General features: G+C 42.7%; 1 protein-coding gene across 12 annotated transcripts in view; it reads right to left on the bottom strand.

Moving 5' to 3' along the window:
* LOC140197598 (microtubule-associated serine/threonine-protein kinase 4-like) overlaps positions 1-27,217 on the bottom strand; it is a 437,605-nt gene that overhangs the window by 57,973 nt on the left and 352,415 nt on the right. For all 12 annotated transcript variants that reach the window (XM_072257798.1, XM_072257805.1, XM_072257800.1 and 9 more), the window contains 2 exons: positions 12,812-12,887; positions 11,660-11,869 (listed from right to left, as the gene is read on the bottom strand). In XM_072257798.1, the coding sequence (XP_072113899.1) occupies positions 11,660-11,869; positions 12,812-12,887 (286 nt within the window). The remainder of the gene's footprint in view (positions 1-11,659; positions 11,870-12,811; positions 12,888-27,217) is intronic.

Below are 27,217 nucleotides of genomic sequence, written 5' to 3'. Positions count from 1 at the left end.
TCGTCTGGCAGCTCATTCCATACTCCCACCACTCTCTGTGTGAAGAAGCCCCCCCCTAATGTTCCCTTTAAACTTTTCCCCCCTCACCCTTAACCCATGTCCTCTGGTTTTTTTCTCCCCTTGCCTCAGTGGAAAAAGCCTGCTTGCATTCACTCTATCTATACCCATCATAATTTTATATACCTCTATCAAATCTCCCCTCATTCTTCTACGCTCCAGGGAATAAAGTCCTAACCTATTCAACCTTTCTCTGTAACTGAGTTTCTCAAGTCCTGGCAACATCCTTGTAAACCTTCTCTGCACTCTTTCAACCTTATTTATATCCTTCCTGTAATTTGGTGACCAAAACTGAACACAATACTCCAGATTCGGCCTCACCAATGCCTTATACAACCTCATCATAACATTCCAGCTCTTATACTCAATACTTCGATTAATAAAGGCCAATGTACCAAAAGCTCTCTTTACGACCCTATCTACCTGTGACGACACTTTTAGGGAATTTTGTATCTGTATTCCCAGATCCCTCTGTTCCACTGCACTCCTCAGTGCCTTACCATTATCCCTGTATGTTCTACCTTGGTTTGTCCTTCCAACGTGCAATACCTCACACTTGTCAGTATTAAACTCCATCTGCCATTTTTCAGCCCATTTTTCCAGCTGGTCCAAGTCCCTCTGCAGGCTCTGAAAACCTTCCTCACTGTCTACTACACCTCCAATCTTTGTATCATCAGCAAACTTGCTGATCCAATTTACCACATTATCATCCAGATCATTGATATAGATGGCAAATAACAATGGACCCAGCACTGATCCCTGTGGCACACCACTAGTCACAGGCCTCCACTCAGAGAAGCAATTCTCTACCACCACTCTCTGGCTTCTTCCATCGAGCCAATGTCTAATCCAATTTACCACCTCTCCATGTATACCTAGCAACTGAATTTTCCTAACTAACCTCCCATGCGGGACCTTGTCAAAGGCCTTACTGAAGTCCATGTAGACAATATCCACTGCCTTCCCTTCATCCACTTTCCTGGTAACCTCCTCGAAAAACTCCAACAGATTGGTCAAACATGACCTGGTCAAACAGCACAAAGCCATGTTGACTCTCCCTAATAAGCCCCTGTCTATCCAAATGCTTGTAGATTCTGTCTCTTAGTACTCCCTCCAATAACTTACCTACTACTGACGTTAAACTCACTGGCCTATAATTTCCTGGATTACTTTTCGATCCTTTTTCAAACAACGGAACAAGATGAGCCACTCTCCAATCCTCCGGCACTTCACCCGTAGACAGCGACATTTTAAATATTTCTGCCAGGGCCCCCGCAATTTCAACACTAGTCTCCTTCAAGGTCCGAGGGAACACTCTGTCAGGTCCCGGGGATTTATCCACTTTAACTTTCCTCAAGACAGCAAGCACCTCCTCCTTTTCAATCTGTACGTTGTGAAAATCAGACTAATTGCTGTGAGAAAGAGGTGAAAGTTTACTGCTAGTGCAGACTGAAGTGATCTAGTGCCACTAGTTCGAATGGATAACAGGAGAACAGATGAACCACAACTACTAAGCTTGAATGTTGTGTCATTGTCCAAAAGACTGAATAGGCAGTTGAAAATGGTACAAGCTTTTCCAGGATATCCAAGTTTTGTCAAATGTTAAACAAAATTTGTTGTTAATTAGGCCTCAGCTGAGGATTTTTAAACAAATAGTATTCTCAATTATCCTGCTCAACAATGCAAAATGTATCAAACTTGTTTATTTAAATCCATGACTACATGCTTAAAGGGTGTGAATAATAGTTTACAAAAAAAACCCTCAGAATCACTTAATTCTGCACAACCTGATAAATGTTTGCAATTTCTAAAATCATATGATTTTTGAGACCAAACTTTTGAATTTGAGCTTTGATAACAAGATTTTTGAATTATGAATTTCTATATTTGAATCTTGTCAGTGTATTTCTTTGGGATGAAAAAAAATTGCTTCCCTCTAATTCCCTACAGTTCCCTGTTCTCCAGAGCTCAATTAGTTATCCTCTGTCATTAGTCAACACACTCTTTAGTTGTTAATTTACTTGGAATGCATTAAATGAACATCATTATAGACAGATGCAGATTGGGTAAGATTCTACTGGGAAGGCTTTGTAAAATGTTATCCAACAGATAAAGTAATCAGCATTTTTATTTGTTGCTACTGAAATAGTGAAAAATAATAAAAAGGGCAGAAAAAAACAGAAGCTTTCCTTTAAAAATATCAAACACTTCAAATACTAAGCAGTCAAAAAAATCAAATTATCAAAATGTCTGCAAACTATTTCATTTTCATTAAAAAGCGACTTAATATTTACATATACGCATTCATAACTTCAGGCTACAATAGATTCCGGTTTATAAACTGATGGTTTTTGGGTCCATCAGTTAATCAGGGCAACCGTTTATTTGGAACAACTTTAAAAGAACACAGTCAAATCGAGAAAATAACTGGGTTATTTGGAACTATGCCATTTAATTGGGACAGGAGATTGCTGCTGAACAGCTGCTAACTAGCACCAGCCGCATAAACTTGTGTGGCTGTTAGACACCACCTCATGCTTAGATTGAGCTGTTTTTAAAAATAGTATAAGTTGTATGTTTATATTCAAAAAGCAGTGATTTTTTGTCACTGAGAGCTGGTGAGAAGTAAAACAGAAAAACAATTTAGAATTCTTTTACTCACTGCGGTTTCCAGTATTCAGGCTTGGAGATGCCAGAAATGGCTGGGAGTGAAAATGAAACGATTTCACTACTTCAACAGGTTAGGAACAACAGAGAATTTGAAGGTACTGACAATCATCTTGAATGTTACAATGAAAATGAAGATTTGGAGCATGCAATCATCAAAAACACTGCATGAAAGCAGTCCATTATCTGCATTAATTTTGTTCATTTACAGTCAATCAAAAGAACACTGCAGTGTGTTGGCTGGTTGTCGTATCCAACGATGAAAGCAAAACCTGTGCGGGAGAGTTTTTAAAGTGAAAAGCCATTGCATTGGGACAGTTCCACTCTCTTGACCTTGAAATTCCTGGTCCAGTGGTGCGGGTAGTTGTCACAAACAAGGGCCTTATTTTGTTGCAGAGAATAGCCACGACTAATTCTGTGCCTTATGTCCTTCGCTCTCCATGTAGAATTGCAGAACCTCCTTCTTGGCCATTGGATCTCACTGCTGATCTCATTTGCACAGTCCACCAGAACCAACTTCACATGCTAGGACAGACATGTCCTGATTTCACCAGGGTATGAGGCTCATTGGCTACTCTCACTTGATTTAGCCCACCTATTGAAGTGGTGTGGCCACTGTTACATCCAGTTACTTGGAGCCACAGGTGAGAGCTTGAGTGTCCGGTGGGGACCAAAGATGAGTGACTTACCCAGAATGGACACGTCAAGCCCCTTCACCAGACGTTCTACTCTTCCCTGGACACCCGATGTACAGCAGTGTACACTGGATGAATTACTGTGTTGATAACTATCAGGAACTAACACACAGTTTTCTAGTAGCATTGGTAGTGTTCTAATTTGAAATTTAAATACATAATTTGTTACTCAGTTAACTGGTAATTTCTCTTTTTTATACCTTTCTAACCATTCCATGAAACTTTGGCTAATTGGGGCAGCCACTTAATTAGGCCAAAATGTACTGGTCCCGATGTCCCAATTAACCAGAATCCATTGTATTACTCATGAAGTAATGTGCACAGTCAGATCCTAAAACAACAATGAATACAATAGCAGCCAGGTATTTTGTTTCTGCAATAATGGTAGAGAGATAACTGTCAGGAGATCCTCCCAACTCCTTCAACTATGCCATCTCCTACATCCAATTGACAGGGTAGACAGACCCTGAAAACCAAACACTTCATCTGCATCAGTCCCTACAGAGTGTCAGCCTCAACAAAATGCTCAATATTTCTATAGCAGGTCTCGACTTATTGCCTCAAGAACTACCAGTGAAAAATGTTAACTTGTTTTAACCCACTTTTAGCTATTTCAACATAGTATATTCAAAACGATGGTTGACAAATAAGCAATTTAGCTCACCAAGACCATCTTGACTGAGAAAGATCTACTCAGGTTCATTCCACTCCAGCTCTCTATCCAGAGTCTCCAGGTCGTGGCAGTGGTGTTCATTTAACCTTCCGACATTGTTTCAAGGATGCACCATTCTTACGGTGCAATGGCATCAGCCCCAGACTCCGGAGCAAAGACTCCCGAGTTCGAATCCAAGTCGGGTCACCCCCCGGCACGCTTTTTATCCATGCCGGGTTGAGTGTCGAGCTAGCCACTCGGCCTCGTTTTAAAAAAAAAGGGTTGAGTCAGGAATGTTCTTATTATGACCCGGTTAATCCAAAAGGAGGCCAATCCTGACACCATGCACCAGACAAGAATGGCTGACTGTCTGGTGCGACACGCTAAAAAAAAACATTCTTACATTTATCCTCATCTCCACTTGAATTCTTTCATTAAAATCTCAACTCTATGGCCTCTCAGTATTGCTAAGGGGAATATACTATTTCTTTCACTTCCCCATCATTTTACACAGCTCTATTAATATCCATTCAACTCCCTCAACATCGACCAATGGCTTCTGTCAGCCACAACGTGAGCTCCATCACCAAGGGGAAGATTTTCCCTCAACTTGCTGTCAGAATCTGGTGTCATAACGAGAAACAGCACAGAAACAACCATTTCAACCCACCAAGCATCCACCAACCCATTTCATTCTCTGCACCTTCCCATCGGCTCCCCCCATTCTTAAACACCAAGGGCAATTTATATCAGCCAGTTAACCTACCAACCAATCCAGAACCCTCTATGGAGGAAGCAGATGCCAAGAAAAATTTCAAAGCAAGTTAGATGGGGTGCGACTGAGGAACTTATAGGATTGTGTGAGTATGCATGAACATTCCTTGAAAGGGTTTGGCACACCAAATGGCTACTTCGAAGTTGCCTTTGCAGATTCAGCAAAGCCACAAACACATCCCTTAGATTCTGTAACATATTGGGGGTAATGGTGGGTGAGAAAATAGCTTCAAATTTAAATAAAATAGCACTTTAAGCCTCAACCTCATTCCCATTTTGAGTAAGGAATTCTGTCCTTTCTGGCTATTACAACAGAATTGCCCCATGGAGACTGAAGCCTTGCATTTCAGCTCTTTTTTTCCAAATAGCATAGTGTACTACTAAACAATCGGGATTACTGCAGACCTAGCTGTTTACCTTCCTCTTCATGCCACTGTTGTGCTTTCTGCTGCAATTGATCATAATAAAATTATGCAATTCTTATTTACCCAGAAGATTGAGAACTAAAATATTTATTTAAAAAAAACTGCCATCAGCAGGCATGGATTACACAGATAGTTTTTGAAGAAGTCAGAATTTAAGTCACTGTCTCTTTTAAAGACTGTACTGTGGGATCAATGAGAATATTGCAAACTGCCTACTTCGGTGACAGTTTCTGTTATGGTGGGTCTCTATTTCTTACACTTGTCATCTCTATGGTGCCTCAGGCTGTTGACAACACTGAACAGTTTTCAGCAAGGCAGTATAATTTATACAAGTAGACTTGTATTTATCTATGGTGCAGTACATCTTGCCTATAGATGTGCAATGTCAAGCTAAAGCTGCTTTTTATACTCCGCCGTAGATTCTGTGATACCGAGCTCTGGGTTGCCATTAGCAACGTGATCAATTGTCAAATTAAAATGCAAAATTCTGGAACTACTCAGCAGATTAAGGAGTATTTGTGGAGAGACAGCAAATATATTGGATCACGACCTTTCATCACATACCAATTCATTGAAATCCTCTCTCCATAGCTGCTGCCTGACCCAATATTTGGAGCAATTCTATATATGCTTCCAACTCCTAGCATTTTCAGTATCTTAACTCTGTACGTTCAGATTTTTTTTTAAAGCCTGAAGAACAATTCTGAATACCAGCCATACAGCTAATCCTCAAGAGCAATATATGCTGCATCACTGTCTGGTATGGGGGTGGTGGGGTGGGAGCTACTGCACAGGACTGAAAGACACTGCAGAGAGTTGTAAATTTAATCGGCTCCATCTTGGGTACTAGCCTACAAAGTACCCAAGACACCTTCAAGGAGTGGTGTACCAAAGACATCTTCAAGAAAGGCAGCGTCCATTAAGGACCTCCAGCACCCCAGGGCATGTCTTTTTCTCACTGTTACCATCAGGAAAAAGGTACAGAAGCCTGAAGGCACACACTCAGTGATTCAGGAATAGCTTCTTCCCCTCTGCCATCAGATTCCCAAAATGGACATTGAACCCTTGAACAGTACCTCACTTTTTAAAATATATATTATTTCTGTTTTTGTTTTAATCTATTCAACCTACGTATACTGTAATTGATTTACTTGTTTAATATTATTTTATTTTATTATTTTTTTCTTTTTCTATATTATGTACTGCATTAAACTGCTGCTGCTAAGTTAACAAATCTCACATCACATGCCAGTGATAACAAACCTGATTCCGATTCTGACTCTCTGCTGCTGAGTAGGAGCTTGTTTGAATTATTAGTAACGTAGCAAAGGCCAACAAAATGAAACGAGGTGTAAACGGAACTGTATAAAGAGTAAGAGAGGCGAGAGTGGATATCGTACTGCTGGAAAAGTATGGACAAAATTGATTAATATTTTGCATCAGTCTTCACTCCAGAAGACACTAGCAGTATGCCAGAAATGTGAGTGTTTCATGGAGCAGGAGTGAGTGTAGTTGCTATTACAAAGGAGAAGTTGGGGGTTCCCAGAAGGACCTAGACAGATCGAGGGAATGGGCAAAGAAGTGGCTGATGGGATACAGGGTAGGGAAGTGTATGGTCATGCTCTTTGGTGAAGGAATAAAGGCAAGGATTATTTTCAAAACAGGGAGAAAATTCAAAAGTCAGAGATGCAAAGGGATTTGGGAGACCTTGTGCAGGATTTGCAGAAGGTTAACTTGCAGGTTAAGTCAGTGGTAAGAAAGGCAAATGCAATGTTAGCATACATTTCAGGAGGACTAGAATACAAGAGCAAGGATGTAATATAAAGCTTTATACAGTATTGGTCAAAGAGGACTTGAAGTTTTGTGAGCAGTTTCAGACTTATTTAAGAAAAAATGTGCTGGCATTGGAGAAAGCCCAGAGGAGGTCCCGGAGAATGATTCTGGGAATGAAAGGGTTAACGTATGAGGATGGCTCTGGGCCTGTACTCAGTTGAGCCTTGAAGAATGAGGAGGAACCTCATTGAAACCTACCAAATATTGAAATGTCTATACACGAGTGGATATGGAGAGGGTGTTTCCTAAAGTAGGACCAGTCAGCACAGCCTCAGAATAGAGAGACAGCCAATCAGAACAGAGACAAGGTGGAATTTCTTAAGCCAGAGGAAGTGAATCTGTGGAGTCCATTGCCACAGATGGCTCTGGAGACTAGGTTATTCAATATACTCAAAACAGAGGTCTAGTTAGTCACGTGTCAAAGGCAGGAGAACGGGGTTGAGAGGGATAATAATTCAGACATGATGGAAAGGTGGAGCAGACTCGCTGGGCCGTATAGCCTAATTCTTCTCCTACATCTTATGGTCTTATTCACTATTTTGGTGGAAGCATGACATTGTACAAATGATAAACATGTGACCACAAAACATAATGAGCTTGCAGTGGCCCAGTGGCTACAATATCATAGCTTTGCAGGACATGCATGCAACGGCGAGTGCCAGAGTAAAACTGACTTTCTGCCATTTACAGCTATTTGCAAAAGAGGAGCTTATTTTCTTTCTAAGTGATAAAATTCCAAAGAAGGGCTGATTCAGATTGAGGGAGAGCTAGAAGTTATGGTACATTGCTTGTTCAGCCACAGGATATTCAATTGAAATGCACTTACTGTATACAATGGATTCCAGTTAATTGGTCTGCCGCTTATTAGGACAATTCTTAAAGAACAAAAATCCAATCGAGAAAATGGCCAGTATTCCCTTTGTTTATTTGGAACACTATGCCGCTTAGTTGGGACAGGAGATTGTTGCTGAAGTTTCTAACTAGCGTCAGTCACATGAACTTGTGTGGCCGTTAGACATTACACCATGCTCAGAGTGAACTGTTCTAAAAATAGTGTCAGTTGCATGTTTGTGTTCAAAAATCAATGGATTTTGTCACTGACAGTTGGTAAGAAATAAGCAGTAAGACAACTTGGAAATGGTCAGAACAATGAAGGATTTGAAGGGATTGACAATCACGTTCATTGTTACAATGAAAATGAAGATTTGGAGGATGCAATCATCAAAAGCATTGTGTGAAGGTAGTCCATATTCTGCTAGGGTCTGTACTAATTTTATTCATTTACAGTTGATCAAAAGAACACTGTAGCAGGTTGGTTGCTCGTCACAGGGCAGGACAGTTTTTAAAGCGGAAAAGCCAATGCTCTGGGAAAGTTCCACTCTCTCAATCAGATCCAGTTGTACTGACAGTCATCACAAACTGGGGTCTTCCTTTGTTGCAGTGGATACCCATGACTTCTCCTGTGCCTCATCGTGCCCTTCAGCCCTGCTGCTGAAGTGGTGAATGGGGTGTGGTCGTTGTTGCATTCAAACATCTACTTGGATTTCAGGTGAGAGCCAAGTGTCTCGTGGGGACCAAAAGTGTGTAAACTTCCCCAGAATGGACACAACAAGCCTCTTCACCAGACATGCTACCCCTCCCCAGACATCCGATACACTGCAACATACACCGGATGAATTCCTCCATCGATAACTATTAGGAACCAATATAATGTTTTATAGTACTGTAGTAGCATAGGCAACATTTTAATTTGTCCTCTATTTCATTTAAATACACAATTTGTTACTCAGATATTGATAGTTTGTCTTTATAACTTTTTTGCTAAAAGCATGAAACTTCAGCTAGTTGGTGCAGCCATTTAATTGGCCAAGATGTACTGGTCTTGATATGTCCCAATTAACTTGAATCCTTTGTATATGTGAATTGACTGCAATGAGGATCTCTTCAACTTTTGCAAGGGGCAGAACTATCTTTTGAGGATCAAGTGACATCAACTGACTAACTTTCCAAGCCATTTCATTAGACATTACCATCAAAAGTACTCTTCTAATGTAGAAGATGGCTACCATCAATGGGCAGAAAGGGGAGCAGACTGAAATTCAAGATGTGTTGGAAAGGCCATTTTTATTTAGAGTGCATGTTGTTTGGATTGGATAGCTTCCTTCCCAGTTGCTAAGGGGATTGGGGAACAGGGGGTGCAGATCCCAAAATAACTTATCATAATCTTATATAAAAGTTGCAGGTGAACGCAGCAGGCCAGGCAGCATCTCTAGGAAGAGGTACAGTCGACGTTTTGGGTCGAGACCCTTCGTCAGGACTAACTGAAAGAAGAGCTAGTAAGAGATTTGAAAGTGGGAGGGGGAGGGGGAGATCCGAAATGATAGGAGAAGACAGGAGGGGGAGGGATGGAGCCAAGAGCTGGCCCGAAACGTTGACTGTACCTCTCCCTAGAGATGCTGCCTGGCCTGCTGCGTTCACCAGCAACTTTTATGTGTGTTGCTTGAAATTTCAGCATCTGCAGGTTTCCTCGTGTTATCGTAATCTTTCACCTTTCCCTGGATGCACAAAAAAATGCCACAGGATTTGACAGTGAAAGTAGTTAGGCTGAAATGGAACTGACAGACAAAAAAAAAATGAGTATCTTTAAGGAGGCTATATTGCGTGGAACTGATGGGGGTCAATGGACTTATTGTTCAGAGAGTTTTCTGTGCTTGAGGTACAGGTTAGATACACTTCAACAAAAAGGAATGAGTTAGAGAATTTGACGAAAAAAAAGATGGCAATCTGATATATGTTAGGTGAATTCTACAAATGAGAATGAGGCTATAAAGTAGTTTGCAAGGGGTAGAGAAGAGAAAGAAGGAGAAAACACGAGAACTTAATGACAATTCATATAAACAGAAATCTAACTTTTACTGGCATGTAAGTTATAAATGAGGACGGGATGTTAGTGGAGAACTACTAGGGGAAAGAAAGACGATACACGTCAACCCTGAGCTTGAATACTTAACAAATACTGTATCGTGATGTTTCCCAAGAAGGTGTTGACAAAGTATTGGTAGAAACTGAAAAAAATGAGGTAATGGATGAGATTCAAAAGCAGGCAAAATGACTGGAAAGTCTAGCAATGCTTACAGTTGATGCTGCTGTTCGCTTTCATCCCAAATTGCTAAGTGGGGGTGGAGATAGCAGAAGAATTGGTCATAATCTTCCAATCTTCCCAAAACAATTCAGAGGTGCCACAGAATTGTGAAGTGGCAAATGTGCCATCCTTGTTTATGAAATAGTGCAAGGATATTCCCAGTTACAACTGGCTAGTCAATTTAATATCAGTGATGAATAAGATATGAGAAACGATCTTCCGGAAATATATCTTCAAGGAAAAAAAATAACAAATAATTGGAGGGGGTTCAGCTAATTAAGGGAAGCTGGAATAGTATAGAAAAAATATGTTTGACTAACCTAGTAACATCTTTTGATAAAGTAACAAGTAGGTTGATGAAGGAAATGCAGTGGATCTTACCCACATGCATTTTAACAGAGCATATGAAATAGCATAAATACCATGCAAAAAGTTAGTTGGAGAGTCGGTGTCAGCTTGAACAAGGTAAAGTATACTCTGTCTAGTTCTGGTCACCAACAAAGATACAAAGGTAGATTGCAGAGGAATGTACAAGAAACGTTCCAGGAATGAGGTATTTCAGCCTCAATAGGTTGGAGAAACTGGGCTATTCTCTTGAAATGCAGAATGCAACCCAACCTGGAAAGGTAACTTTACAGGGATCATGCAAGAACAGAATTGGCCTCACTATGATACCTGTTGTCAAAGATATAATTTATTCACTTAATCAAAATGCATTTGTCTACTGCTCTAGTTAATAGACCCACAATAATGCAAAAAAGATCAGTGTTTTTTTTTAAATGAAGTTGAGCTTTCAAAATGACTTTAACCAAAATTTAATAATTAGAAGGGCAAAGGAAAATATTAACTGTATCTATAGATGGCACAGTAACTTAGCAGTTAGCTCAAAGCTTTAGAACACTGGCTGTAAAATCAATTATGATTGAATCCTGCCAGTCTGTAAGGAGTCTCTATGTTTTCCTTGTAAACATGTGGCTTTCATCCGACTGCTTCAGTTTCCTCCCATATTTCAGTCATACCGGATAGGGTTAGTAAGTGGTGGGCATGCTGTGTTGGTGCTGAAGCATGGTGACATTTGTGGGCTGCCCTGCATAATCCTTGCTGATTTGATTTGACACAAATGACATACTTCATCATATGCTTTGATGTACATGTGACAAATAAAGCAAATCTAATCTACCTAGCTAGCACTGGTAGGTTTCAATGTGTGCAGACCTTCTACTTCAATGCAAAACCTCTCCTGTTATCAAAACCTAATTGCATTTTATCTTCAGGTTTATGTTTTTTTTGTTGTATATTAAGCAGCTGAAAATGATCTCATATGCACAACTGAGCAGCATAATTAGTTTTCCCACACAGAATCAAACATGCTGTTACCCAACTGCCAAAAAACACAACAACTTGAAATACCTACTTCCTGTAACAACTTTTCTAATTTTTCCTGCAATTCAAAGAAGTATCTGGAAGTGATGTGGCCCAGCCGGGACTTATCCAGGCAATCTCGTGCCAGCTCAATGATCTGATGATGAGCAAAGCTGAGGACTCCATCTGCCAGTGGAAGAACGTTGTCAGGAGAATAGCTCGTGATAATATCCTGCAGCCTCTCTTCCATCTGGGCTGTGGCCTGAGGAACCAAACAACTTGGTTAATGTGCTAAATACAAAATAAACCATACAAGACCTTCAAAAAAAAAAAAAAATGCCTGCATATCAGATGCAAAATTTACAAGTACAGATTCTTAGCAATATTAGCATGTGGAAGGTATTTCCAGCCTTCCCACTTGAGAAGACACTGTTGATTATTTTATAATACAGAGATAACAGGATTACAGAAATATAACCTCAAGTAACCAACCTGATTATTCAGGAATGGGCTTTTTTTTGGCCTAAACTTAATGCCAATTTTACTGACTATAGCTTGCAGTGTTCCATCACAACAGGCACGACACCTTCTATTATGGCCTCAAAATACAGCTCAGCAAAATTTCCACAAGAATATTGTGGAATAAAGCATATTAATCATGAGTTTGAAAATATGGATGCAATCTGCATTCAGCAACACCAGTGTTTCTTTAAAAAAAAGGCAACCAATGAATTGTTTGAAATTGACGATCTAATTTGACCCTATGCATTGTTATGCTTGGATAATTAAAATTAAGGGAATAAGGTGGCTGGAAGTTCAGGAAGGAGATATTTATACTCACGATTTGGTGAAATGCCACACACATTGGATCTGCTCGTCCATTCAACCCATGCTCTTTCATGTCAATTTAATTTATAAAACAACCAATTTGCCACTGCTATGACTGATCCAGACTGTTCCCTCTTTGCAATTCTGAAGAGGGGAAAAGCTTATGATTTAAACCTTTAACCACAAGGTTTCTGCAGGCTGTTTTACATAGGACATTTGATGTTGCTCCTCTGGATTTTCATCAACTTCAAAGTTTTCTTTAAGCCAATAAAAAGAACCCAGATATGGAGAATTGATCCGAGAAAAGAATCTTCAACATTTTTTTTTAAATCATCAAACCAAAATAGCAGCTGCAGAATAAAAGCACAATAATTACCTTTGGAAATCGCTCTTTGTAGACATGGTTCATCATGATAATTTCATTATCAAAGCAGGCTGGAGAACGTCCAGGGCTGCAAATGAGCAAGCAACGTTTTAGAAGCTTTGGGCACCTTATTCACTACAAGGTTTAATAATTGTTCTCCTGGGATTCCACACGATAACTAACAAAAATGGCTGGTATTTATATCATTCTATTTCACAGGTGTTATCCTTCAAGATCATAAAAAAAAAAATCAGAAAACCTGCAGACTTTCTGAAACCAACAACAAATGAGGTAGAGATTGATCGTTTGAAGTAAATTGAACTAAATATTGGAAACAACATACAATGTACAGCTGCTATCTGGTTCCTGCAATCAAGGATGAATTTCCATTCCATTATTCTCACAAAGGTGGCCTCTTTCAAAGTACATTTTGTATCATTTTGCTGTTGCAATGGGTTGTTTATATTTCTCGTAAGGAGAACTATTTGAAGTAACTTCAGATTAAAGAACCTTTATTTTCCATTATTTAATTGTCCGTACAATTCTACACACTCCAATATGAGAGGACTACTTGCAAAAAATATAACTAGAGCATTAATTATAACAGGAATATTAATATGAATCCTTTGAAAGTCTTTCCTAGATCATAAATAATAGGCCTTTATACCAAGTGGCACTTAAAAAATAATTGTTAATACCAAGTATTATACACAAATCCAGAATATTTTTCTCAAGTATAAGCAGAATTTACTTCCAAAAAGACAATAACCGATATCTTTATTTATTAATAGAAATCTGAAAATAGACACTGATTTCAAGCTATTTTTGCACACATCTTCTTGAAGTTCCATCTGTTCACTAAATATACCTCCAATTCTGCTAATATCTTTAGATGCTGTCTAGACAAGGTCTGAGTGTGATCTGTTCCGTGCTAAACAAACGATGACGCTTTGGTCTCATCAATGCCACATGGAGTAACTGACGATAAAAGTAACTGAATGCTTGAACTGCAATTTCCTATCGATTTTGCTGTTTTATCAGTGCGTTTCAGCACAGAACCAAAGAATTTTAAGGGCAAAGTACACTCAGCACAAGTTTCCGTGATTGTCTGCACAAATGTAGAAGCAAAAGTCTTGAAGCAGGTCTATCTCATAAACTGGTTAGTCAACCATTGTGGGTTTTGCACTAAGTTAACTCATTTACAGACCTCCAAAGAGACACCAGAAATTAAAGACAATCTTTTAGATGAAAGGTCACCAATATGAGAGTGTTATAATCGATTTTTAAAATTTGGATTGTTCATGTGTTACCCGAACTCTGATTAAAATGTTTATTTTTTAAATAAGCCTGTTTGAGCCGTAAAGTTCAAAATTCAAAGTAGATTTATTATCAACATACATATATAGAACCCCGAATTGAGCAATGAAAGACGGCGCCAACATTTGAGCTCTGACCAGCGATCAATCCAGCCATCAGAAGTTTGAGAGGAGGGGATTTCACTCAGGTCCACTGACTGAGTGGAAAAAGGTAGCAGAAGATCACGGCAGTTTATTTGTGTTCTGACCAAGAACCAAATGGCATTTGGGATTGATTAGCAAGAGCGAATTTAAAAAAGGCAGGGGCAAGCACAGTGGCCGTCGTCTGAGTGGACAAAGTTAGAGAGGTGATCTTGAGTCTTTAGCTCTTCGAGGCTTCAGTCAGAGAAAGCAAAAAAATGAAAAGCTCTAGGGAAGCTACATCTGCTCAGTTAGGACAGTAGAGGTGTCAGGCAGGATAGTGGAATGCTCCTCTTGCGGGACATGGGAAGACAGGGAGACCTCCAGTGTCTCTGACAACAACTGTGAAAAGTGCATCCAGTTGCAGCTTCTAATAATCCATATTAAGGAATTGGAGCTAGAACTGGATAAACTCAGGATCATTTGGGAGGCTGAAGGGGTGATAGATAAGACACATAGAGAGGCAGTTACGCTCAAGGTGCAGGACACAGGAAACTGGGTGACAGTCAGGAAGGGGAAAGAGTTAAGGAGCCAGGGCAGAGTACCCCTGTGGCCATGTCCCTCAACAACAGGTGTATCACTTTGGATACTGTTGGGGGGCTGGGGGGAGGGGGTGACCTAACAGAGGAAAGTCACAGTGGTGGATCTCTGACACAGAGTCTGCCTCTGTGAATCAGAAGGGGAGAAGAGGATCACTGTGGTAATAGGGGATATTTCAGTTAGGGGAACGGACGAGAATTTCTGTGGGTGAGTACAAGATTCCCGGATGGTATGTTGCCTCCCGGGTGCCAGGGTCCGAGACATCTCAGATCAACTCCTCAGCATTCTTAAGTGGGAAGGTGAACAGCCAGAGCTCATGGTCCATGTAGGTACCAATGACAAATGTAGGACATATAATAAGGCTTTGCAAAGGGAGTTCAGGCAGTTCGGTGCTAACTTAAAGGGCAGAACCTCCAAGGTAGTGATCACAGGATTGCTACCTGTGCCACGTGCTGGTGAGGCCAGAATTAGTTAGATTTTACACTTTAACACTTGCCTGAGTTGGTGCAGGAAGGAGAGGCAAAAGATTTTTGGATCATTAGTCTCTCTTCTAGGGAAAGTGGTACCTGTACAGAAGGGACAGTCTGCACCTGAACTGGAGGGGGACTAATATTCTAGCAGGAAGGTCAGTGCGGTTTAAACTAGAACTGCAGGGGATGAGAACCAGAGTGCTAGAACAGTTGTGGAGACAGATTTCGGTAAGACCTCAGACAAAGTCAGAAATCAAAAGGTTGAGCATGGTGGGACGAGGATCCTGAGCTGCGTAAATTTCAATGGAAGAAGTATCGTAGGAAAGGTGGGTGAGCTCAGGACATGGATCAACACCTGGAATTATGACATTGTAGCCATTAGTGAAACTTGGCTGCAGGAGGGGCAGAACTGGCAGCTCAGTATTCCGGGCTTCCATTGTTTTAGATGTGACAGAGTGGGAGGGATAAACGGGGAAGAGTGGCGTTACTAGTCAGGGAAAATGTCATGGTAGTGCTCAGTCAGGACGGACTGGAGAGCTCAACTAGTGAAGTGTCATGCGTGGAACTGAGAATTAAGAAATGTATGACCACCTTATTGGAGCTATATTACAGACCACCCAAGAGTCCTCGGAATTTAGAGGAAAAAATTTGTAAAGAGATCGCAGACTGTTGCAAGAATCATGGAAGTTGTTATACTGTAATAGGTGATTTTCACTTTCCACATATTGACTGTAAAAGGACAAGATGTGATATAGAGATGTCAAATGTGTTCAGGAAAGTTTCCCTCAGATGTACACAGAAGTTCCAATGAGAGAGCGTGCAATATAGGATATGCTATTAGGAAACGAGACAGGGCAGGTGGCAGAAGATTGTGGAAGGGAACACTGCTTTCGGGACAAGATGGCCATTAGTTTCAAAGTAAATATGCAAAAAGATAGGTCTGAACCGTGGGTTGAGATTCTAAATTGGAGAAAGACCAATTTTGATGGTATCAGAAATGATCTGGCAAGTGTGGATTGGGACAGGCTGTTTTCTGGCGAAGGTGTAATTGGTAAGTGGGAGGCCTTCAAACACAAAATTCTGAGAGTACAAAGCTTGTATGTGCCTTCAGAATAAATGGTGACAACAACAACTGTAGGAAACCTTTGTTTTCAAGAGATATTAAGGCCCTGGTTAAGAGAAAAAAGGAGGTACATTGCAGGTATAGGCAGCTAGGAAAAAATGAGGTGCTTATGGAGTATAAGAAATGCAAGAGAACACTTAAGAAAGAAATCAGGAAGGCTAAAAGAAAGCATGAAGTTGCTCTAGCAGACAAGGTGAAGGAGAATCCCAAGGGGTTCTACAGATATGTTAAGAACAAAAGGATTGCAAGGGACAAAATTGGTCCTCTGAAAGACAGAACGGTAATCCAAGTGTGAAGCCAAAACAGATGCGAGAGATCTTAAATAATTTTTTTGTATTTGTATTTACTCTGGAGATGGACACAGAGTCTGTAGAAGAAAGACAAAGCGGCATCAACTTCATGCCCCTGGACAGATTACAGAGAAGGAGATGTTTGTTACCCTGAGGCAAATAAGGATAATTAAATTCCCAGGACCCGACAAGGTGTTCCCTTGGACTCCAAGGGAAGCAAGTGCAGAAATTGCCAGAAATAGCAGTGATATTTAAATCATCCGTAGCAACAGGGGAGATACCAGAGTACCGGAGGATAGCCAATGCTGTTACTGTTTTAAAAAGGCTCTAGACATATACTAGGAAATTATAAGCCAGTGAGTCTGACACCAGTTCTGGGAAAGTCTTGGGAAGGTAAACTAAGGGAATTGGATATATAAGTATTTGGATAGACATAGACTGATTAAGGATAGTCATCATGGCTTCATGTGTGGTAGGTCATGTCTAACCAGTCGTATGGAGTTTTAAGGAAGTTATCAGGCATGTGGATGAAGCAAAGGTAGTGGATGTTGTCAATATGGTCTTTGGTACGGCAGTTGACAAGGTCCCACATGAGAGGCTGATCAAGAAGCTTCAGTCGCTGGGCATTCAAGATGAGATTGGATTGAGCATTGGCTTTGTGGGAGAAGCCAGAGACAGTAGATGGTTGCCTCTCTGACTGGAGGCCGGTGACTAGTGGAGTGCCACAGGGATTGGTGCTTAGTCTTTTGCTATTTGTCATCTATATCAATGATCTGGATGATAAAAGTGGTTAAATGGATCAGCAAATTTGGAGATGACACCAAGATTGGGGGTGTAATGGACAATGAGGAAGTCTCTCATGGGTTGCAGAGGGCTCTGCATCAGCTGGAAAACTGGGCTGAAAAATGGCAGATGGAATTTAATGCAGACAAATGCGAGGGTTTGCACGTCAGTAAGAGCAACCAGGGTAGGTCTAACACAGTGTATTGTCTTCTTCAGTTGTCCATCAAAATCGGATAACAACGTCCATTCCTTTAACGGTGAGATCTTTGATAACTATACAGTCCTATCCTGGACCCACAAGCTCTATTGCAGGTGGGACATGTATATGTGGTAGTGGTGGTAATGGTGGCAACCATGGCTGCATTTCTCCTGGCTCTCTTCTGCTGTCTTCTGGTTGTTCTTTCCATCTCCAGAACATGAACCCTGCCCCTACACAGCTGTCGCCAAGTGGTACGGTCAGCAGCAACATCCTCTACGTCCTCGGGTCTGATCTTGCACTTCCTTAAAGCATTCTTCATCTGATCCTTATAGCGCTTCTTCAGCCCTCCAGCTGAGCGTCGACCATGATGTAGCTAGCTGTATAACACTCTGCAGGGTAGCCGACATGGGGGCATTCTTATCACTTGCCCCAGCTACTGCAGCTGACGCTGGGTGATCATGGCCTCAATACCTCTGCAGTTGGTCTTTACAAGTATTTCAGTGTGAGGCACCCGCTCACGCCAGGTAATTCCCAGGATGCGCTGTAGGCAGCTTATGTGGAAGCACTCCAAAGACTTGATGTGACGGCTGTAGGTTACCCAAGTTTCACAGCTATAAAGGAGGATGGTGATACAGACCGCTTGGTATACGGCGGCCTTTGTGGAGGGACGGAGGCTCCTGTTCCGAAAGACTCTATGCTGAAGTCTCCCAAAGGGAGCTGATGCCTGTTTAATGCGGCTCTGAATGTTGTTGTCAATGCTGCTATCCTCTGAAAGAATGCTCCCCAGATATTCGAAAGATGGCACTACTGACAGCTTTTCATCACCAAAAGTGAAGGTAGGTAGAGTGGTACATTGGTACTCCATTGGCAAACCACTACTGTCTTTGTGGTATTGACAGTCAACCCCATCCTGCTGTACGCTCTCACTCCCGCAGCAAGGACAGTCTGAAGATCCTCCGGAGTGTGGGCCACAAGAGCACAGTCGTCTGCATACTGCAGCTCCAGGACCTGCTCTCTACGGAGTCTGGTGGTTGCGTGAAGCCTCCTGATGTTAAAGAGGTTGCCATCTAATCTGACGTCCACTGCCACACCGCTGCTGCCTTCAATCTCATTGTGAAGAAGTTTGGTAACACACAAGAGTAAGATGTTAAAGAGCACTGGCACTAGTACACACCCCTGTGCGTACAAAGAAGGGCTCGGACTCTTGTCATCCTCTGGTCACCCGAGCAGTCATCCCATCATGGAACTGGCGGATGATGTTAACAAATTTATTGGGACAGCCAAACCTGAGGAGGACATCCCATAAGAGCTCTCTTTGCACAGTGTTGAATGCTTTGGAGGGATCGACAAAGGCCATAAACAGGTCCTGATGTTTCTCCAGGCACTTTTCCTGAAGCTGCCAGGCTGTGAAGATCATGTCGATCGTGCTCCTGTTCTTCCTAAATCCACACTGAGATTCAGGCAGCATTGACTCGGTGATGTTGCTAATGAGTCTCTGAAGCATCACCTTAGCCAGGACCTTTCCAGCAACAAAAAGGAGTGATATGCCCTTACTATTGCTGCGAATGGCCTTGTCACCCTTGTTCTAATAAATGACAACGATGTTTGCATTTCTCCATTGCTGTGGGATGTTCTCATCAGTCCAGGCCTTGGTGATGTACTGGTAGAGGGTGTGCATACACATGTACCCTCCGTTCTTCAGTAACTCAGCAGGGATACTATCAGCAGGGGACGTTGTTCTTAAAGGAATGGACAGCTGATAGAACCTCCTAGAAGGTTGGTGGTAGACTGAGGTAGTGGATAAGAGGAAGTTTAGGGAGTTCGTCCAGGATGGTGGGTCTGTGTCAGAGTCCTGATTAAGCAGGATGTTAAAATGCTCAGCCCACATCAGCAGAATGGTATTCTGATTCTTCAGAAGTGTTAGACCATCTGCTGTTTTCAGGGAAGTAACTCATCGAGTTATTGGGCCGTAGATGGTTTTGACAGCATTGTAAAAATTATGCATGTCATTATTATCGGCAAAGGACTGGATTTCATGTGCCTTTTCAGTCCACCACTCATTTTGTATGGCCCATATTGCTTTTTGCACTTTCCTCCGAGTTGCCTGCCAATGCTGGCTGATGCTGGTGGATGAAGGATTGTCTGAAGTTGCCCGGTGTGCTTTGTGCATGTCCTTAAGCAAGTTGCGGATGGTGTCTGAGTTATCGTCAAACCAGTCTTGGTGGTTCCTGCTCTTATGGCTGATGGATTGGGCTGCTGTCTCATAGAGCACAAAGCTGATATAGGTCCACTGTTGTTCCATGGTATTTTCTGAGCTCAGACAAGGTTCCAGCTCCCTTAGTTTCTCAGCTAGGATGCCTCGAAACTCAATTCTTGCTTCTGTCTCTCTCAGGCGGTTGCAATTTAGCCGCTTTTTATTGGGTTTTTGCAGCCACAAGGGGGGATGCATTTTCATATGGAGCTTGGCCACAATCAGTCCAGCACTCTGTACCTCTCATGGCACAGGTGATGAGAACATCCTTGATGTCACTACGTCTCACAATGATGAAGTCGATCATGTGCCAATACTTAAAGTGAGGGTGCATCCACGAAGTCTTTTGCCTTCTGCTGGAAGATGGTGCTGGTTATGGTAGGGTTATGCTCAGAGCAAAGAGTAAGTAGTCTCATGCCATTTGCATTCACCTTGCCAATACCATGCCTACCTAGCACTCCACTCCATATCCTGTTGTTCTGTCCCACCCTAGCATTGAAGTCCCCAAGCAAAAGGATCTTATCATTCTTAGTGATCCGGCAAAGAGCTTCATCCAATGTCTGATAAAAGCATTCCCTGGCCTCATTCCCAGATAGCAAAGTTGATGTATAGGCACTGAGAAGCGTGGCATAACATTTCTTTGCCAGGGGGATACAGAGGGTCATTAGTCTTTCACTCTTGCCAACAGGTGTTTCTGTGAGACTTGGCAGAAAGGTGTTCTTGATGGCCAAGCCTACTCCGTGGAGATGTTGTCCATCTGGGGGGATACCTTTTCAGAAGAAGGTGTAACCCATCCCTTCCTCTGTTAAAGAGCCTTCATCCAGGAGCCTGGTCTCATTCAGGGCAGCAGTGTCAATATTGTAGCGCCTCAGCTCAGCAGCAATCAAGGCTGTTCTCCGGTGAGGTCTGTCAGAGATGCCATATGAGTCCATCAGAGTCCTTACATTCCATGTTGCCAGTTTTAGGCTGTATTGTTTCTTATTTTGACTGCAGTAGTGGAATAACCCAATAGGCACGGTTACCTATCCAGGTGAATGATTGAATGGGCAATTTTTAGGCCACCTTTTCTAGGTCCTTCCTCATTTGTGGTAAGCAGTGCAGTCCCTAAATAGGGCTGCTCAGTCGCACAGGGGCCTGCCAAAAACAGCTGCCACTCAGTCCCAGCTGCTAGCGACCAAATACCCTGTGCTACTGCTCGGCAGGGTTCTGACTAGAAGCCCCCGGTCCATTCGTACCTGCTCCCATTGCCGTCAGTCTTCAACCATATGTAAGGTCCAGGTATTGTTCACCGTGGTCAGAAGTGGAGGCCTGCGCAAGGAAGATTTTAAAGTGCCACAGGGGGTGCGCCATCCCCAGTAGCTCTATCTTCACCATGATGAGGTAAATCCCATTTGGCAAGAGTGATCCCAGGACAACCGGTCCCACATCTTGGCTGCAGGAGGCTGCCGAGATCCCCACTGATCTCCCACCCAGCACTTATCCCTGTAAGCGTAAATGCTACACCTGTCCCTACACCTCATCTCTTGCAACCATTCAGGGCCCCAAACAGTCCTTCCAGGTGAGACAACACTTCACTTGTGAGTCTGTTGGGGTCATCTATTGCATCCAGTGCTCCCGGTGCGGCCTCCTCTACATCAGTGAAACCCGACGCAGATTGGGGGACTGCTTCGTCGAGCACCCCCACTCCGTCCGTCACAACAGACAGGATCTCCCGGTAGCCACCCACTTCAACTCTGCTTCCCATTCCCATTTAGATATGTCCACACATGGCCTCCTCTACTGCCATGATGAGGCTAAACTCAGGTTGGAGGAGCAACACCTCATACACAGTCCAGGTAGTCTCCAGCCCCTTGGTATGAACATAGAATTCTCCAACTTCTGGTAATTTCCTCCCCCTCCCTTCCTCTATCCCTATTTCACTCTACCCCCTCCCCCAGCTCCCTCATGGTTCCGCCTCCTTCTTCTACCACCCATTGTTTTCAAGGGCTATGACGTTAATGCTTCCCCTCCCCACCCCCTTTGTCTTTCAAATTACTGGTCTTTCAACTGAAGCTACAAGCATTCTTCAAATCCTTCCCCATCTTTCATTCTTCAGTCCTGACAAACGGTTCCGGCCCGAAACGTCGACTCATCGTTTCTGACTGATGCTGCCCAACCTGCTGAGTTCATCCAGCGTACTGAAAGTGTTCCTTTGTCTGTTAAGGCCCGCCTATTGCACGCCGCCAGCCCATTGCTTTTCTGTCAGGGTGTGCTCCCTTAGCCTTGTCTCAACAGACTTACCACAAGGCAGTGGGGTTATATGCCCATAGCTGGGACAGTGGTTGGCAGGTGCCAGAGCGTGTCCACACAGTAGTGGGCCTGCACACCACGTCTCTGGGGCCCACTGCTGCTCCGAGATCCCCTGTAGTTTAGCCTGGCACCGTAAGATACCCAGTTTCTATGTGTGGCCCCGAGGAGGCCCTACAGGAGTCTTGGTGATGGAGAGGCTCTGTACTGGCAGGAGGAGGCTTACACACTTGGCTCCTCTTTTCACCCTCTATTAAGAAGGCTAGCCAGCGGCAATAGCTGTAAGCAGAGAGTAGCAAGCAGAGAGCAGCAAGCAGAGGGCACTATGCAGCATACAGCATGCACTAACTACAAGCGCTACTACAACAGATGTTTCACACACACCCTGTGAGCATATACTCCCACCCACAGTGTATTGTAGGGCACTGAGGAACGTGGTAGAACAAAGGGATTTGGGAATACATGTCTGTAATTCAGTGAAAGTGGTGTCACAGGTAGGTAGGGCCATAAAGAAAGCTTTTGGCACAATGGCCATCATGAATCAATATAATCAGTACAGGAGATGGTACGTTATGTTGAAGTTGGTGAGGCCTAATTTGCAGCATTGTGTGCAGTTTTGGTCACCTCCCTACAGGAAAGATGTAAACAAGATTGAAGGAGTATGAGAAAACTTATAAGGATATTGTCAGGTCCTCAGGGTCTGAGTTATAAGGAAAGATTGAATACATCAGGTCTGTATCCTTGAGAACGTAGAAGACTGAGAAGAGATTTGACAGACGTATACAAAATTATGAGAGGTCTAGATAGGATAAATGCAAGCAGGCTTTTTCCATAGGTTGGGTGGACTACAACCAGAGTTTATGGGTTAAGAGTGAAAGGTGAGAAGTTTAAGGGAAACATGAAGGGAAACTTCTTCACAGAGGATCGTGAGAGTGTGGAATGAGCTGACAGCAGGAGTGGTATATGCAAGCTCGATTTCAATGTTTAAGAGAAGTTTGGACAGGTACGTGGAGAGTAGGGGGATGGAGGGCTATGATCCTGGAGCAGGTCAATGGGAGCAGACAGTCTATTTGGTTTCAGCATGGTCTAGACGGGCCTGTTTCTGTGCTGTACTTCTCTATGACTATGACTTGCGCATTCAACACTGTGCAAATACAAAAAGAAAGAAATAATAATAATAAACAAACAAGCAACAAATATCAAGAACATGTGATGAAGAGTTCTTGAAAGTGAGTCCATAGTTGTGAGAACATTTCAATAATAGGGCAAGTGAAATTATCCCCTTTGGTTCAAGAGTCTGATGTTTGAGGGGTAATAACCGCTACTGGAGCTGGCGGTGCGAGTCCAAAGGATCCGGTACCTCCTTCCTGATGGCAGGAGCGAGAAGACACCATGACCTCAGTGGTGGTGATCCCTGATGATGGATGCTGCTTTCTTGTGACAGTGCTTCAATGTCCTGAATGGAGTGCTTTACCCATGATGGACTGGGCCTTATTCACTGCTTTGTGTCACATTTTCTGTTCAAGGGCATTGTGCTGTCATACCAGGCTCCGTGATACATCTATCGAAGTTTGTCAAAGTTTAAGATGTCATGCCGAATCTTCAAAAGCTCCTAAGGAAGTAGAGACACTGCTGTGCTTTCTTCATAGATGCACTTTTGTGCTGGACCCAGGACAGATCCTCCAAAATGGTAACACCGAGAAATTTGAAGTTGCTGACCCTCTCCACCTCTGAACATCCATTGAGGACTGGGTCATGGACCTCTGGTTTTCTCCTCCTGCAGTCAACAATCAGCTCCTTGGTCTCGCTGACACAGGGTGAGAGGTTATCGTTGTGGCACCACACAGCCAGATTTTCAATCATCCTCCTATATGCTGATTCATTACCACCTTTGATTCGGCCTACGACAGCGGTGTCGTCAGCAAACTTGAATCTGGCATTGGAACTGTGCTTGGCCACACAGTCATAAGTGTAAAGCGTGTAGAGGAAGGGGCCATACACACATCCTTGAGGTGCACCTGTGCTGATGGAGATCATAGAGGAGATGTTGTCAGTCCGAACTGTCTGGGGTCTGCAAGTGAGGAAATTGACGATACAATTGCACAATGTGGTTTTGAGGCCTAGGTCTTGATTAGTTTTGAGAGGATGGTAGTATTGAATGCCAAACAGTAGTTGATAAAAAGCAACCACTTTTGCCATCCAGATGTTCCAGGGTTGAGTGACGCGCCAAATGAGATGGCATCTGTGTGGATCTATTGTGACTGTAGGCAAATTGGAGCATATCCAATTTGCTTCTCAGGCAGGAGTTAATATGTTTTCATCACCAATTAATGCAAGTCCAATCTATCCAAAGTTAGCAAACAAGGTTATATCTTTTTTTAAATAGACTTCTAGCAGAAATGTTCATTGGGGTCCAAGAGAGAAAACTGCCACACTAAGCTGTTCTAAGGAATTCCAGCTGCAATCTCAATGTCTAAATCCCATCCTGCAGCAGGGCTCTCCAGGATAAGGCCTAAGATCAGAGGAGGAAGGATGGCGTTGGTGATCTTCAGTGACTTCTGGCTGGTGGCGAATGAAACAAGGAAACAACTAGTTACTTTGTTAATCATACTTTTTCTGGTAAACGATCATCAGAAGTCATAGTCTGCAACTTCCCTGTGGACTTGAAGGCAATTCTATGTGGCAGAACCTAGGTGAGGAGAGGTGAGATGATGGGCCTATCACCAAGCGTGAGGAAGACTACAAGGTTCGATCGATTTAAGCACCAGGCTGAAGGATGAATGAAGGCGGCGAGGTATGGGCAGTAGAGCGTACTGATTCAGCTGAACTCAATGTTTGAACAGAGACTAGAGCGCCATGCTGAATCAGAAAGGTCGGGTACAGGTCAAATTGAAGTGGCAGACCAGGGCGTACCAATATGACTGAACGCAATGTTTGTATGGAGATTTAAGCACCCTAACGAATTGGAAAGGTCTATTACATGTCGAATCGAAGGACAGACTGGTTCAGATCGCTGCTCCACGAGGTTTACTCGGCTCTGTGTTGAACTATGGGATTCTCTTGCGGACCTCAGTTCAGAACGCTATTTGTTTGTGGGTTTATTCCTCTCCGCACAGTGGGTATTCAACAGACTTTTATTAATACGGGTTCTTTTGTGTTTCTTTTTTTCGTGGCTTCTTGTCAGGAGGTGAATTTCAAGGCTGTATAATGCATACATATTCTGATAATAATGTACTTTGAATCTTTGAATGGGTAGAGGATGGTATGAAGGTGGAAATGAATGGACAAAACAAGACTGGGTCATAAACAGCTGAGAAATAACAACTGTGACATCAAACGAAGTTTCAACCCTTGAGTCATAGCTATCAAGGGATATTTAGAGCAACACATACAAAATGCTGACCTCCAAGAGGACTACAACCTTGTTGGATTTGGAGGCTTGCATGCCTCAATGACCTGGAGAGCAATGTTGGCTTTATGCTTTGGCGCTTGGTAGGGTCACCCATGCCAAACAGGTCAAAGGGTGAAGGCCACATTAAAAGATGTCCACCATTCCTCCAAGTTCTGGGGGAGGAGGTTTTGCTCAGGGATAACAAGCCTGAATGGTCAAACAAAACTGTTACGGAAGCAGCAATGAAGAATCCTTCTATATCTGAGTGCAACAGTATTCCTGACTTGCATGACTGACAGTAGTGAAAATCGAGCGACTGGCACGATGAAGGAAGCCCTGAACACCATCAGAGATGGAAGACCTCTATTGCTGTTCTAAGCTCAAACAGCGTAACAAGCAGTAGGTAGATACAGAAATACTAAAGGAACTCAGCAGAGGGGTGACATCTACGGAGGGAAGTAAACAGTTGATGATTCAGCCTGAAACCCACTGTTTATTCCTCTCCATAGATGCTACCTGACTTGCTGAGTTTCTCCAGCATTTTGTGTGTGTTGCTCTGGATGTTCAGCCCCTGTAGAATCTTGTGTTTAAAAGATACCTCAGAAACATTTTTTAAAAATTTCAAAACTATATAAAAACACTTAAAACATTAAAAACAAAATAATTTAAGAACTATATAAAACAATAGGTGGCACAGTGGAGTAACTGTCTCACAGCACCAGAGACCCAGGTTCGATTCTGACACCTGTTTGCACACTCCCCCTATAACCACATGTGTTTCCTCCAGATGCTCCAGTTTCCTCCCACATCCTAAAGGCGCGGGTTGCTAAGTTAATTGGCCACTGTAAACTGATCCTTCCTTGTGTGTTGGTGGGTAATAGGTTCTGGGAGGAGCTGATGAGAATGTGGGAGAATAAAAATTGGACTATTGTAATATTAGCATGGGCCGGCTGGTGGTGTAGTGGCATCAGCACTGAACTTCAAGGCAGATGGTCCTGAGTTCAAACCCAGCCGGGTCCCAAACTGGGCAGCAGCAGTATCTGAAAGACCTGGCACTCCACTTCCGTATCTTATCACGAAGAGTCAGATTCGACTGAACAACTGAACAATATTAGCATAAAGAGGTCGTTGATGATGTTTGTGGAGCAGGTAGGTGGTGAAGGGTCTGGTCAGTGTTGTTAACATAAATGATTTGAAACTACTAACGCTTACTTTGTTCCCTCACAACCATTCGATTCCACTGAAGCAGTACTCCCTACACATTGCCAATGAGGACAGGACCTCTTTACGAAGATTCTCCGGGTGAGCACTGGGGAACTGCCATGATTTTGCATCCCATCACAGGAGTCCAGCCGCTAGCCACAAATGTCAGACTGCTGACCCACAGCCACAAGCAAGTTCCAGACAACAGTTTGCACATAAATGGCAGAAACCCTGGACTAAACAGCACTTCTGAGGATGAATGCTGAATGTTCCATTCAAAATTGCTGGTTTATCCACACACAAAAAAAATAAATCTGGCCAAAACTTCCAGATTCTTTGGAAATATTGGTTCTAAATTGAGAGTGTGCTAGAATTTTCCATATTCT

Source organism: Mobula birostris, chromosome 5 (assembly GCF_030028105.1).
Source record: "Mobula birostris isolate sMobBir1 chromosome 5, sMobBir1.hap1, whole genome shotgun sequence".
NCBI lineage: Eukaryota > Metazoa > Chordata > Chondrichthyes > Myliobatiformes > Myliobatidae > Mobula > Mobula birostris.
The sequence above is the reverse complement of the archived record's forward strand: the minus strand, read 5'-3'. Positions and strand labels throughout refer to the sequence as shown.